At 47.2% G+C, this 15053-nt stretch overlaps 1 protein-coding gene across 1 annotated transcript in view; it reads right to left on the reverse strand.

Moving 5' to 3' along the window:
* Nucleotides 1-374: 374 nt before the first annotated feature.
* EXD2 (exonuclease 3'-5' domain containing 2) overlaps nt 375-15053 on the reverse strand; it is a 25967-nt gene continuing 11288 nt past the window's right edge. Inside the window, exons 3-9 of the mRNA XM_004698671.2 lie at nt 14637-14893; nt 13811-13937; nt 8714-9045; nt 7455-7561; nt 7077-7212; nt 5816-6172; nt 375-989 (exon numbers count right to left, since the gene is read on the reverse strand). Of these exons, the coding sequence (XP_004698728.1) occupies nt 773-989; nt 5816-6172; nt 7077-7212; nt 7455-7561; nt 8714-9045; nt 13811-13937; nt 14637-14893 (1533 nt within the window). The 3' untranslated portion in view covers nt 375-772. The remainder of the gene's footprint in view (nt 990-5815; nt 6173-7076; nt 7213-7454; nt 7562-8713; nt 9046-13810; nt 13938-14636; nt 14894-15053) is intronic.

Below are 15053 nucleotides of genomic sequence, written 5' to 3' on the forward strand. Positions count from 1 at the left end.
GCTCCACGAAGCCCCTCTGTCAAAAGGGGATTTCTTTCAACCGTTCTGGCAGGAGGGCGGAGGCAAGCAAGTAAGGAACGAAAAGGCCAGCAAATGGTCCACGTTCTGTTGGAAAATGGGGTCTCTCTGCCATACCTTGTTTCTGGACCGGGGGGTCCCCAGCAGTGGAAGGAAGCTTTGGTCCTGGGCAAGTGCAGGGAGCATTTTCAAGTGTGTAAAACACACAGAAGGGATCCAGACGAAATGGGTCCCCACAAGGTGCCTGGTAGAAGGAGAGCCATCAGCCAGAGAACATTGTGCAACTAAACTGGGAACAAGAATCTGACTCCTTGCTCACTTCTCTCACCTCAGGAAGAAACCTCTATGGGCCCCCCCCCATCCTGACACCCGACAGCCTCAGTCAGAGATCCACAACCCGCCAGGCGGGGAGGGAATGTATGAAGAACCTGAGTCTTGGCAAGTCGCTTCGGGGACATCTTCCTTTGCCGTCTGCTCAGGGCTAGCACACAGAAAGGCCAGCACCTTCCTTGGCCACAAAAGAAAGAGGGAGGGGAAAGAAAACGGACCCTGTCTAGTGTAACTGCAAACTTCCGGTCACCCTCAAAAGAAAGCCTGAGCCCACCGAGAGGCAGCTGGGGTTATCACGGGTTACTCTAAGTGATGTCACAAAGCTGCTTTTGCAACCAACGAACGGCACACTAAGATGGAAGGGGTGGCTTTTCAGCCTTGGGTCCAGCTTCCCCGCTGTCCTACCCTGGGAGGGCAGTGGCTATCAAGACAGCTTGATGGGCAGGTCCTCTCCGTATTTCCGGAGCAGCTTCTGGTGGTTGTGGTCCACTGACCACTGCTGCGGCAGGTGCTTGGGCTGCATGGTGTCCAGGAAGTGCTGCCGCCACCGGCTCTCCAGCTGCATGAGGGAGTGCAGCCCCCCCTGGGAGTGGCACTGCACCACCTTCAGCCCGTGAGGGACGTAGTTCTCATTGGAAATCCTGGCGAGACATAATGCACACAGGGCATGAGGGCAACAAACAGAGGGTGAGCTCCGAAACACTCACGCCCACACCACCACGCTCACTGCCATTGGGCCAATGTTGGCTCACCGTGACCCAACACGACAGGAGAGCTGGCCCTGTGAGTTTCCAAGGCGGTGACTCATTACGGGAGTAGCCAGCCCCAGTTTTTCTCCCGAAGAATGGCCAATGGTTTCCAACTGCTGAACTTGTAACCACTATGCCACACAGACTCCTAACAAGCTGCTTTTCAAAACATGCTCCGTTCCCTGTCGTGTGGAACAATAGCCAGGGCACACTATACGCCGTCCAGCAGAAAGCACTTGGGGTTACTGAACTCTACTTCTGGGTGGGGCCCTACTGCCTGGCTTACAACAGGTGAGCCACAGGGTTGTTTGGAATAGGAGCTTAGTTACCAGTTTACCTTTTGTGTTTAAGTTAACTATTCAGAATCATGTCGCTTTACTGTGCTTGAGTTGGTTCCGACTCACAGTGACCACTGCCCCGTCCTGCACCATACTCACCGTCTTTGCTGTGGAAGGCCGCTGCTGCAGTCACTGTGTCCACCCATCTCACTGAGGGGCTTAATCTTTTTCAGTGCCCCGCTACCTCACCAAGCCTGATGGCCTTCTCCAGGACTGATCCCTTGTGATAACATGCTGGGGTTGGGCTTCTTTCCAAAGAAAGTGCTCATTCTTCTGGCAGTCCACAGCATATTCAATAGTATTTGCCAACACCAGAATGCAAAGACATCAATACCAATTCTCCAGTCTTTCTTACACACAAAGCAACTGAAAGTACCATGGCCTGGGTCGGTTGTCCCTCGTCCTCAGGGCACAGTTTGCTTTTGAATACTTCTTTGGCAAAAAGACATTCGATTTTCTGACTGCTGCTTCCATGGGTATTATGAAGCCATGTTAAAATCCTCAACAACATCCCTCTTTTCTTAGTTTATCATGATGTTATTTATTGGTCCAATTTTAAGTATTTTAACTTTATGTTGAGGTCCAACCCATATATATATCGTCACAGGCCCTCATCAGTAAGTGCTTCCCTATCAGCAAGCACATCACACATTAATGAGCCTCTCTGATCTTGATGCCTCATTCTTCTTCATCTATAGTCCAGCTTCTTGAGTTATTTGTTCAGCGTACAGATTGAATACGCATTGTGAAAGGACAACCCTGATGCACACTGGGTTAGTCTGCGTAGACTAGAGAAACCAAGAAGGTTTCTTTTTGGTATTGTAACTTTGTGCATTCTTTCCATTTTCTTTTGTTGCTTCCTTATAAACATAGACACTCATATGTGTATTAAAAAGAGCTTTATATACAAGAGCAATTGGATATTGAGAAAAATCCCAGCCCAGTCCAGATCAAGTCCTTAAGTCCCATATTAGCCCATATGTCTGATACCAATCTATAATTCCTCTTCAGACTCACAGAACACATGCAATGATGCCAAATGCAGGAAGACCACAGGCCAGTGGGTGGAAAGTCTTGTGGATCCAGGGGCAGTGGAAGCATCTCTGTGCTGGCAGGGGTTTCCATGTGGCTCCTTCAGCTCCAGGGCTCTAGCGTAGCTCCATGTGTCTTGTCAGCAAGCATGTCTCGCAGGGAGTGAGTGTGTGTCCTGCCTCCAGTGAGGTATTTACCTCCTTAGTGCCTCCAAATGAGGTCATCAATCTGCAACCGGATTGACAGGCTAAACTCCACCCCCTTCACTCTTAAATCTCAAATTGACAACAGATTATGTAACTACCACACACACCTTTCTTGATTTTAAACCACAGCATCCCCCTGGTTCTGTCCAACAACTGCTCCCTGCACAGGTTCCGCATGAACGTAAGTTTTCTGGAATCCCCGTTCTTCACAATGTCATCCATGTGTGTCATAACAAACATCATTGCATGCTCAATAGAACACAGGAAACCATCTTCTGGCATTCTCTGTTTCCAGTCAAGACCCATGTGACATCCCTCACTCCACATTCCTGAATTTCTGGCAGTTCCTTGTCTTCTACAATTGTTTTTGAATAATCTAGCAAAATGTTGCTTGTGTGTGACAATTACAATACTGTTCTATAATTTCCACATTCTGTTGGATTACCTTTTTTGTAATGGGAACAAATATGGGAGTAAATCTCTTCCTGGTGGCTGGCCAGGAAGCTGTCTTCCAAATCTCTTATCACAGATGAGCGTGCACTGTTAGTGGGGCATCCATTTGTTGAAATTTCTCATGGGGTATTGTCAGTTCCTAATGTATTTCCCCAATGTCTGAGTACAGCTTAGACTTCCCTCTTCGATACCATTGGTTCTCAATGGTTCAATGTTGACCCATTCTGGTTGGCATTGCAACTGTGTGCATTCTTTCCATTTTCTCTTGAGGCTTCCTGTGTTGTTCAATATTGCAACTTGAGAACTGGATTTCTTCCCTTCGTTCGTTCAGCTTGAGGAGCGCCAAATGTGGTCTTTCTTCTTGGTTTCCTAACCCTGCGTCTTTGCACACTTCATTATGATATTTTATTTTGTCTACCCAAGCCATCCGGGGAAATCTGCTCAGCTCTTTTATCTATGATTTCTTCCATTTGCTTAGGCTACTCAACGTTCAAGAGCAAGTTTCAGATCTCTTCTGACATTCAGTTAGGTCTTTTCTTCCTTTTTTGTCCTTTTAATAACCTTTTGCTTCCTTCTTACATGGTTTTCTTGAAAGTCATCCCATACTTGTCTGGTTTTCAGTCATTAGTGTTCAATGCATCGCATTTATTCTGGAGATGGTCTCTAAATTCAAGAGGGATATATTCAAAACCATACTTTGACTCTGATGGACTTGTTTTAATTTTCTTCCGCTTCAACTTGAACTTGCGTATGAGCAATTGGTGGTCAGCCCCTGGCCCTTTCTGACTAATGATATTCTGAACCACATCAGTATTTATATGAGGCTGCTAAATGATTCCACATGTTCCCACTTCTCCAATACCATGGTCTAATAGCAGAGCATAAATGCCAACGTGGTACACTGCTTTAGCACCTTCTTTCTTGCAAGGAGGATGCCACACCGCCTCTGTGGAAGTGCTTCAGTACAATGGAATTTGACTGGTGCTGCTTTAGAGGAAGATGAAGCCCTGCCTCCTTCCTGATGATGGAGAGGTCTCAAATCTGCTCTGATCGCATGCGAACCGTGTCTTCCACCTCCTGAGATGAAAGGCTCCCTTTCTCAAGGAAGCAGCCTGCTTTTGGACTCTGTTCCTCACTGACATCTGTGCCACATGCTCAAACCTCCTTCCCAAAGCCCCACTAGGCTAGCAATGTGGTCTCTGGGCACCTCCGATGTATTCTTATTAGCTCACTAGCACTTGCCTGTCTTTTCCGAAAAAGCTGTTTTCCGTCCTCGATATTGCAAGTCTAGCATCCATCTGTCTAAATCAGCCAGAAGAATGTGTTATTGAGAGAGTGTAGGGCTGATGTGGAAAGGTTGGCTGTCAGAGGAAATACATTTGGACACTGGTGGAAGGAGCCAGTCTCACGAATCTAGAATATGACGCTGGAAAGCTACTTAACTTGAACCTCAGGGTATCTAAACATAAGACTTGGAAAATAACTTATACGAGGGTGCTTAAAAAAGTAACTTCACAAAATAGTCACCGGTTTAAAATTCAGTAACAAATATGTATGTTTTGAAAGGTTAGGATGAGTTTATTGAAGAGGAATACTTTGGAAAAGAACTAATAAATCTTTTTAAAATGCAAAATATTTCTTAAAATGTAAGACCTAGTATTAGCAGCTACCAGTACAAAATGTAAATCCTATTTCAGAGGGTTGTTATGAGAAATGACTGAGGCAATTGAGAGCAAGTGGATGAGCTCAGTGCTAGAAGATACTGTCCCCACCCATGAACATTTGGTCCATTGAGGTTTGCTGGGATCAAGAAAGGATTTTTGGTTTTGTTTTTAATTGCTTGAGAAAAAAACAACATAGGCAACAAACATCACCATTAGAGTTTCGGGGTTTTTTTTCAGTTTTATTTTAAATTGATCAGTTCAATTATTTTGATCCCTGGTCCTGCTGGAAATTGTGCCAGTTGGGAACAAAACTAAACCCAGTAGCCTAGTGTCCTTACCAACCGATCCATGTGCCTGGTCATTTCTCAGGACCGTAAATGTCTCATGTAGGGATCCTGAATTCTAGCATATGAATTCAACTGTGAACGCCCGGGGAGGCAGAGGGGAGGGAGGAGAAAGGGAAAAGAGCTGTCAACAGCCACTGTCCTTTGCCTCACGTCCCTCGGGGGTGAGCACACTGGCGTGCCTGTGAGATCAGAAGCCTGAATGGCCTGGTCTCAAACTGGCGTGCCTGTGAGATCAGAAGCCTGAATGGCCTGGTCTCAGAAGCTACATCCCTTCTGTGGTTGGAGACGCAAAACCTCCCTGTCTGGGACTTCAGGAGTTATACGGGGATTCAAGAGCTCTGGGGCTATCTCTTGACTACTGTTTTCATCTTGTGTGCTGACCTTTGGGCGGATCTCAGCATGGAATGTCTACAGTACAACTCCGTTGCATGTGCACGCTCATGCTAATCCAGTAAATAAATGACTGGACCTAAGTGCATGACCTTAAAAGGTCAAAGGCTGACAACCAATGAAAAGTCATGTCTCATATGGAAAACAAACGTGATAGGCGGCAACTGCACCTCAGCTGTGAATGCCGGCCCTCCCTTCCTGACAAGCATTTTCCCTACGCAGTCCCTGTGAATGCCCGTGGATCATTTCCCATCTCCCTTCCCTGGCCAGGTCTGAAAGAAACCGTACCTGGTCTCCAGGCTGGCCGCCTCTTGGAGCATCTCATCTGTGACGGTGTCTGTGTTATAGAACTCTCGGAGCGCTTGCAGCAGCTCCTCTTTGCGGTGGGCAGGCAGGCTCTCGGCGTTGAGCAGGGCCCTGGCCCCGGAGCGCACCTGGCGCCGGTCAGGATCTTCCAGCAGGCGCAAGCCCTCCTCCGAGCCGATGGGGGCCTGGAACTCCTTGGCCAGCTGCTGCTTCAAGTGATTGTCTTGGAAGTTGGAGATGGCATGGCAGGAAGTGCAGAGGAGCAGCACGTCATGGGAGTTGTGGTCCTTCATCTCAATAGGGAAGTGCTTCCTGTACTCATGTGGGATCACGTTCTTTCTGGAATAAGCCCAGCGTCCCGAAGGTAGAGCTCATGAGCATAAGTCAGATGACAGAAAACACACACAGCAGAACAAGGAGGTGGGACCCTGGGGTTCTAGTCTAGGCCTAAAGAGGGCGGAGAAGCTCAGGGTGCCCCAACCTACCGAGATTATGGAAAGGCAGTGTCACCTTCTAAATTCTGCCCACCTGCTGCTGGGCCTCAACAGGAGGGCAGATAACCTCTGAGAAGCTGACTGAGCCCCGAAGGAGAGTGTCATAAAATGAAGAGAGGCCAATGGTCTTGGGCATCTAGAAAACAACGCTCTCCATGCCTATGGTAGGTACCTCTCTGCCTCAAGTTCTGGACCTTCACCAGAGGGATCTCCGCCTGTCCTTCTTCTTGGCAGACAAGCCCTCGGCCTATTGGCCTCATTTTACAGCAAGAGAAAGGAGGGGAAAGAATCCCTGCACAGAAAGGACAAGTCTCTGGGTACCCAGGCCCAGTGGGCATCCTCACCTTCCAGGGTGGGGACCCTGACACCACAGACTGTTCCCTCCGGTCGTCTGGGCACTCTACGGGTGGTATCAAGGCTCACAAAGCGCACCGAGCACTCAAGAGAGGAGTGTAAGAGCAGGGAGAGCGGACAGAGCTCCGGAAGGAACTGGGGTGTGAAATGGGACTGTCATTAAGAATGGTAGTGCCTTCCAGAAACTCAGAATTGGGCTCAGGAGGAGCAGCGGCCAGTCTGGCCCAGCAGGTACAGACAGTGTCCAAGCAATCAGGAAGACAGAGATGCCAACCAGGGACAAGTCTCTCAGTCAAACGGCAGAAACTCAGCCAAGGCCCTTGAGAGCCCTGCTCGTGGCTACAAAACACTTTCCCTCTGAGGCAGGGGCCCGGGCAGCCCAGCACCACACTCACCGGATATAGGAGTCTCTCTTGCCACACACCACACACAGGTTCTCTTTAACCATCAAGTAATAGTCTCCTGGGGACTCAGGTCTTCCTGCAGGTTCGAACTGTAGCTTGACCACAAAAGGCTCTTCACTCACGAGCTCTTGGAGAAAAGCAGCCGCGGTTCAGCGTCGGGCTGCCCCCTCCCCGGGTAGGTGCTGGGGCTCTGCTCTAGGCTGTATCCGGGTCACGGTCACTGTTTCCCAGTCTGGAAGGGTGCAGTCTCCTGGGCCTCGAGGACTCCCTATCTTCCTTGGTCGCCCCCAGCCCCTACGCCCCCACCCCCCCATGCCAGTACCCACATGCCCCTAATGACTGATGAGATGCGAGGGCGAAGTCTCAAACCTCCGATGCCTTTGTCCAGGTACCACTGAGCTTTCCTTCGGTCACAAGTGCAGAGGGGCTGTCCATCAGGAGCATGGAGGAAGCAGTTGTCATAGAGGGGTGATTTTCTACAGGGGACAAAGACACACACTTCAAACTGAAAACCATTAGTTAAGGCAGCAGTTCTCAACCTGTGGTTGGAGGCCCCTTGGGGGTGGGGTCTCATATGACCCTTTCACAGGGGTCGCCCGATCCCTAACAGTAGCAAAATGACAGTTATGGAATAGTAACGAAAATAATTTTATGGTTGGGGGGTCATCACCACATGAGGAACTGCATCAAAGGGTCACGGCATTAGGGAGGTTGAGAACCACTGAGTTAAGGTCTCATTGGCCTGCCCACGCTTTCGTCTGAGTAACCCACCCACACAATTCTCCACGCTAAGCCAGATATGCCAATTATGGGAGGATAGGGCAAGAAACCACAGCCATGCCACCATCGCTCACTGAGCTAGGGCACAAACGAAAGCCAATCAGATTGTTTATGCTTCTGACTTTTGATATTTGCGGATTGGGATGTGAGGAATGAGTGGAGTGGTATTTACGTAACTTCTGCTGAGGAAGCAAACAGGGAGAGCCCAACAAGAAAACTGCCCTACAGGTAATCAATGAATTAAGCAAAGTAAATGAAAATGACCAGTTGAAACTAGGGAGGGCCAGGTGGTTTTATTTTTGGCTCAGATGCAATACTTGTTTGGATTTCATCATCCAATTCTTAAAGACGCTTTGCTATAGGAACCAGACTTCCACTTCAAAGTCCTGAGGAGCCACCTTTCTGTCATACAAGTATAAGGCAGGCAGGTGGACCAATTCTCACTGGCCTTGGATTAAGGGCTTGATGCTGGACTCCATTCTGCATGGTCAATAGCAAATGGACAAGGAATTAGATGACCCATCGCTCCTGAAAAGTATGAAGCACCTCGTGCTATTCCTTCGGTATATCAGGCACAAGCAAGGGGCAATCAGTACCTCCTCGCTCATAGCTAGAGAAGTCACAGCTTTAAGATCACACCAGGCCAGGGGCAAAAGCTAGGACAAAATTCCCGTTTCCACTACCAACTGTCCCGGGAGAAAAAAAGTGAGATCAAGAGAAACAGACAGACATAAAGTGAAGAAACAGCTACAGATGGACGGAAGAAAAGGACAAGGCAACTGAGGGGGGGGCATCACACCTTTGCACAGACTGCCTCCTTGCTCGGCTGGGGGGCACAGCTCAGTTACCTGGCAGAATAACCCACTCCCAGGGGCTTTCTTTTATGTTTTCTGGGGTCTCTCCCTTGGTGGCTGCCTGGGACCATTCCATCCACCTTAGGCGTCTTGTTTCTTGACTTCTGATGAATTTCTGCCGCTTCCCCATTCACTTCTTCTCCCAATCTGCCAATCCCTTTGCTTCTGAACGGGATGTCTACTATATCCTGACATTGCTCCAGGACTTTTCTCCAGCGGATGTGGCCACTGTGCTCTTCTGGAGCTGAGGTCCTGGAGAAAGGGTATCCGAGAAGATGGAGAAAGAGCGCCACTGCAACCTGGGCGTCCCTGGCAGCATAGGTGACCTGACGGGAGAAGCCGGCCATCAGTGGAGCACGGGAGGCACATCCAAATCACCAAGACAGGGACCCTTTGAGGACCCTAATTCACACAACGCAGTAGCCAAGGCACCACGTACTGACATTTTCTTAAATTATGAAAAAAATGTTAAATGATTCCAAAGTAAACACCTAACATACTCTAAAATAGTTTGTGTAGGTAGTTAACTAAAGTAGCTAAAAGATGTCATCATCTCAAAGCTCAAAACCCCAATGGATCCTGTCAACTTGCAAAGGGGTGGAGTCTAGCCTGTCAATCAGGTGGCAGCTTTATGGCCTCATTTGGGAGGCGCAAATGGAGAGAAAGAGCTCACTGGAGGCCAGATACACGCTCACTCCGAGACGTATTCCTGATGACAAGACACATGGAGCTACACTGGAGCCCTGGAACTGGAGGAACCACGTGGAGACCCCTGCCAGCACTGAGATGCTTACACTGCCACAGGATCTACAAGACTTTCCACCCACTGGCCTGTGATTCTTCCTGCATTTGGCGTCATTGCATGTGTTGTGTGGGTGTGAAAAGGAATTTATAGATTGGTATTGGGCATATGGGCTAATATCAGACTTATGAACTTGATCTGGACTGGGCTGGGATGTTTTCTCAATATTCAATTGCTCTCATATATAAAGCACTTTCTTATACACATGAGTGTCTATGAATTTGTTTCTCCAGTCAACTCAGACTAACACAAGATCAAAGCCAGTGAAGTTTTTTTCTCTGCTACCAACCCATTAGGGCAGATTTTTCTCAAGTTTCGAGGTTGGAGGGAGTTGTTTAACAAAGATGTGACAATGAGTTCATGACATTAATGTGTGGGTGGCCATCACTGGAGTGGCCGAAAGCACCATGAGCAGGCCTGTGTGACTGTCAATCAGGCATGACCTTCCAAACATGCCGAAAACAAACAAGTTCCAAATACGCGCCTCGAACAGAAAAGTCCTGGAGGCCCATTCTTAGACTTTAGTGATTAATGATAAGTCATTCTCCCAAGCAGTGGGAACGGGCAGCTGGTCACAGATAAAAGGAGTCAAAACTACCATCAGGAGCTGGTCCTCACAAAGGGCTGAAGGACTTAGGATTCCTTGTGGTGGTGGTGTTAGGTGTTGCCAAGTTTGTTTCAATTCGTACCAGCCCCGTGCACCACAGACTCAAACGCTGCCCTAACCGGAGCTGTCCTCACAATGCCTGATAAATAACCCTACCAGTAAGGATTTTTTTTTATGTGTTTAATACTATATCATCATCATCATATTCATTATTATATAATATATAGGAGTTGGGTCCTTTTCCTCTTAACAAACAGAAAGCAATCAAATAAAGCAAGTGTGGATAACATTTTCTACCTGGACCCAGCAATCCACATGTCAGCCAACTAACTGTCTCCCATGGAAAAAGAGTGGGCCTGCACGTGAAGGTTCCACTTGCTTTCAAACACCATGTTTTCAAACGGCAAACAAAGCAAGGCATATGCAACACATGGGGCTCGGACAACTGGCAGGCTGCATGCAGAACACTGACGTTGGACCTCTACCTCATCCCCTGTACAAAACTGACTCCAAATAGACTCCCGCACGAAGTTTCCCTTGAGCTCTGGGGCAGGTCTACAGAATCTCCACGGCTCTGGATCAGGCCGCGAGAGCCTCCTGGCTATGAAACCAAAAGGCTAAGTGACACGAGGGAAAACAGCCGAGTCCATCCGAATTAAAAACCCTCATGCTTCACACAACTCCACTAAGAAAGTACAGAAATAACCCCAATTGGAGAAAATAGTTGTAAATCATCATAAGTAAGAAAAGGAGCTTACATCTAGAATATTTTAAAATTACAGTAAAACACAGGGAGCCCTTGTAAAAAGGGCCAGAGATTTGACTGTGCATTAGGGTGGGAAGAAGACTCACCAGCAGGCTGTGGGATGCAGAGGGCACACTTCGCTGAAAGTGACGAGAACTTGAAGTCCTTACTGATAGAGATTGAAGACGGCAGCCTTCATTCACCCTGCACTGAACCTCAACATACAGAAGGGAAAAAATCCCCACAAGTAAACCAACAAGCAGCATCACGATAAATGGAGAAAAGAATGAAGCTGTCAAGGATTTCATTTTATTTGGATCCACAATCCAATACCTAAGGAAGCAGCAGTCAAGAAATCGAATTACTGATTCCACCAGGAAAATCTGCTGCAAAAGACCTTTCTAAAGTGCTAACAGATAAGAAAGACCCAAGAAGAATTGATGTCTTTGAATTTTAGTTTTGGCAGACTGTGAAATATTCTGTGAACTGCCAAAATAAAGAAGAATTCTGTCTTGGAAATATAGGCAAAATGCTCCTTAGCCGGGAGGATAGATGCGACTTCACTGGACAAGCTAGCAGGAGGAATCCGTCCTGAGAGAAGGAGATCAAGAGAGCCGGAGGGAAAGAACCCCCTCCGCTGAGAGCCTGGTGCAGGGGTTGCAAGATGGGGCTCAAACAGAGCGGCGGGTCTCAAGCTGGCCCAGGACCCGGCTGGCTGTCGTTCGGGTCTACCGAGGATTGAAACCAACTCCACAGCACCTCCTCACAACCGGCAGTACTGTACATCTTATACTAGTATGGATTTTAAATCATGCTTCTGCATTGGTGATAACAATACATCCTCTATACCAGTATTCACAACAGCCAGGAGGTAGAAACAAACAAGAAGGCATCCATCGACGGATGGATGGATGGACAAATATGGTTTCTACAGCCAATGGAAGGTTATTCAGCCATAAACAAAAGTGAAGTCTGAGACGGATGAATAAACTTTGAAGCCATTCTACCAAGTGAAATAAGCCAGAAACAAAAAGACCAATATTAAAAGATCCCATAGATGAGGGTAAGTCAAAGAGTACTACTACAAAAGCACAGGGACTTTTACTAAACAAAACCATCCAAATGTGAAGCCATTGCCAACACATTCTCCCTGCAGGGCTGGACACTGGTGGAGAAGGTAGTGTTTCCAGCTCGGTAATCCTTCCATGAAATTTGCTGTGTTCTTCAATTACATCACATCCAAATGGAAGTTTTGGCATCTTTGAGGGACTAAAATCAGGCTCCTCTTCGATATTCACTGAGCTGTAGAGACCAAAAGAAGCCCAGGGACAAAACCAGGGCTATCAAGTAGATACGGCAACCTTGAATGAGCAGGTGTACTGTCATGATGGAAAAATTCCTCAGCACAACTTTTTCTGGTCTTTTTCTCACCGATGCAGCTTTTACTCTTCTCAAAACTGCTTCATAAGCATCCTTTGAGAAGGGTCAAAGTATCCTTTGAGAAAATCTATCAAGATTACCCCTCGTGGGTCCCCTAAACGAGCTGCAGAACCTCTGAGCTGACCCTTCTGTCTGGATCAGCGGATTCCCTCAGAAGCCACCGTTTGCTTGGACCCGTTTTGAAGAAACCCTAACGCGACTACAAAGACTACTGAGCATGCTTGTCTGCAGCCATCCACTGAGGGCGGAGAAACGCTTCTGACCTGGAATAAACTCATGCGAGTGTGAGCTGGAATCCTAGCAGCAATGCTTTCTGATTACCCTCACCTAGGAAATATCTGCAACAGGCAACTACCAAGAAGCAGAAGGTCCATCAGTGGTTCCCAGAGACGTCGGGAGGGTCAGTTCTCGTTCCAGCGGTAGAGTTTCTGTCTGGGGTGATGAAGAGGTCTGGGCAAGAACAGTGGTGATGGTTGCACAGCATTGTGAGTGAGATTAATGCCACTGACTTGTCCACTGGAAAATGGTTAAATTGCTTGTTTTTATGTTGTGTATCTTTTACCACGGTAATATACATATGCATTCGATAACAACAAAACCAGAATAGTCCTCTACTGCTGTATAATGGCATCTCCTGAATGAACACAATTAATGCAACTCCGCATCCATAGCTTACAGAAAAAGACACGACCCTAACAACAGAGTGCCAGTTAATGAATGCAAGGCCATCAGGCTCTCCTGGCACCCTGAGCCCACTCTTCAGAAAGAAGACCGCGCTGGCTAGAACACCAGCCTGTGCACTTGATGCAGCGCATTTGCTGAGTGAAAGAAAACCGTCAGCACCCATTGTGTGCTAAGAGCTGAATGAGGGATGGTGGGTTTCTTTAACCCCATAACCTGTGAGATAATAAACGTCTCCATTTTACAGATTAAAAGAAAAGCAAACAATGGAGTCACTGGTTCTGAGGCAGCTCGATAGATCTGAACTTCATGTTTAGCTCATTCCCACTGTTTTCCCCCAAGCCATCTAAACTATGAATCTCTTCAGAGATTTCACCTGAGGTTATCTATCGTCCTCAAATAAGATCTAAACATTTCAGTCATTCTCTGCCTTTGCTGCAAGTGAACGCCGCACTGGAACGGGAGCCCCCAGGCATACTCCGCCACTCTGTTTCTGAACATTTAGAAATGAAGACGCTTTGCAGATAATAAAACCGACATTTTCTGAAAAGCCTGTCAGGTTAGTGTCCAAATGTGCATACGTCTAAGTATGTGTATCTATGTAAACCTGTAATACAAGCACACATACACATACACACATGGACGCTGACTCCATTACCTAAGTGACATCCACATGATTACTGAACAATTATCTTGAATCACCAGACAAGGAACATATTTTAAAAGCATGTCAGCCCAATACTTTTCTAACACCTCTGGGATTAGCGTTCGAAAAGGACTGTGCTTCAGAAGCAAGGACTACTCCGTGAGAAGTACCTGGTCTTCAGTCAGACTCTCGGCATCCCAGTTGCTGCAGCGAAGTCGAAGGGACTTGTCGAGGGGAAAGTTCAAGATGGTCTCGGCGAGTGATTTCAGGCTAAGCCCATTACACAGCAAATTGTTCCTGCAAGAAATGAATAAAACTCGGTGTCACAAATGGGTAATGGACCTAAGTGGGAAATTCAGGGAACAAGGCATAAAAATGGGTAAGAGACATATGAAAAGTGACTCCATTCAATTAGAAATCAAAGAAAATTAAAATGACACAGAAGTTTCATCTATCAGATTGCAAAATTTGTTTAAAAGAATCGTATCTGGTCTTAGTGAGCATGACGGATTAAGCATGCTCAACTCAAATTCATATACTGTAAATTTTTTATACTCCTCACATAAAATATTTAACAAGAAATGGTCATCAAAATATGTTATAAATGAAGACCTGCACACCCAGCCAATTGTTGCCCTCGACAACTGTGGACCCAATGAGTTTGGGCATGTCGTTTTCTAAGACAAATAGAGAGTTTTGCCTTAAATACACGGGTCTTAAAATGAAATTTTCAAAGATACATCATACAGGACATAACTATCTGTAGCCCCAACTTGGGAAGTTTAGAACGAGATACCCTATTTGTTTTCCATCGAAAAAGATCAGCTCTGGATAACTTCTCAGAAGTTGGAGCACTTCCTCTTATTAATATATATCTCAGAAATGTCTAGGCTCCCAAACAACCTCAGATGTTTCAGTAATGATTGCCAGCAATCAACATCTTTTGAAAATGTTTGCCCTTGGCTACAGATGTTCCAGCGTGCACATACACCATACCTCTGCCTCAGGGCTGGGTACCGGAGGTCCAGGCATCCCTTAACAACAAGCCCATAATCCTGGAGGAGCTTGCCGGCATCTTCTGAACATCCCACTCCAACTTTTAAAATGGTACCGTCTGCCAAGATTTCCAGTAATGTTCTCGGTAGTGTTCTTCCGCCACAGACCAGCCTGGGCAAGCGAACCAAGATACAGAGGCCACTTGGAGAGGCCATCTGTAGGAGGGACAGAGGCCTGACTCTGCCTTCCACGTTCACCTGCAACAGAGGAAGACGGCCTGTTCGCAGCTAGCACAACATCGAGTGGCTGAGAGGCAGAGCCCTATCTCCCCAAGGGGGCATATGCCCAAGCTCGAGGCAAAGGAGACCAAATCGGAGCTGCCATCTGTAGGAGGGACAGAGGCCTGACTCTGCCTTC

The sequence above is a fragment of the Echinops telfairi genome, unplaced genomic scaffold, assembly GCF_000313985.2.
Source record: "Echinops telfairi isolate 266 unplaced genomic scaffold, ASM31398v2 ScPeMD7_18;HRSCAF=68, whole genome shotgun sequence".
NCBI lineage: Eukaryota > Metazoa > Chordata > Mammalia > Afrosoricida > Tenrecidae > Echinops > Echinops telfairi.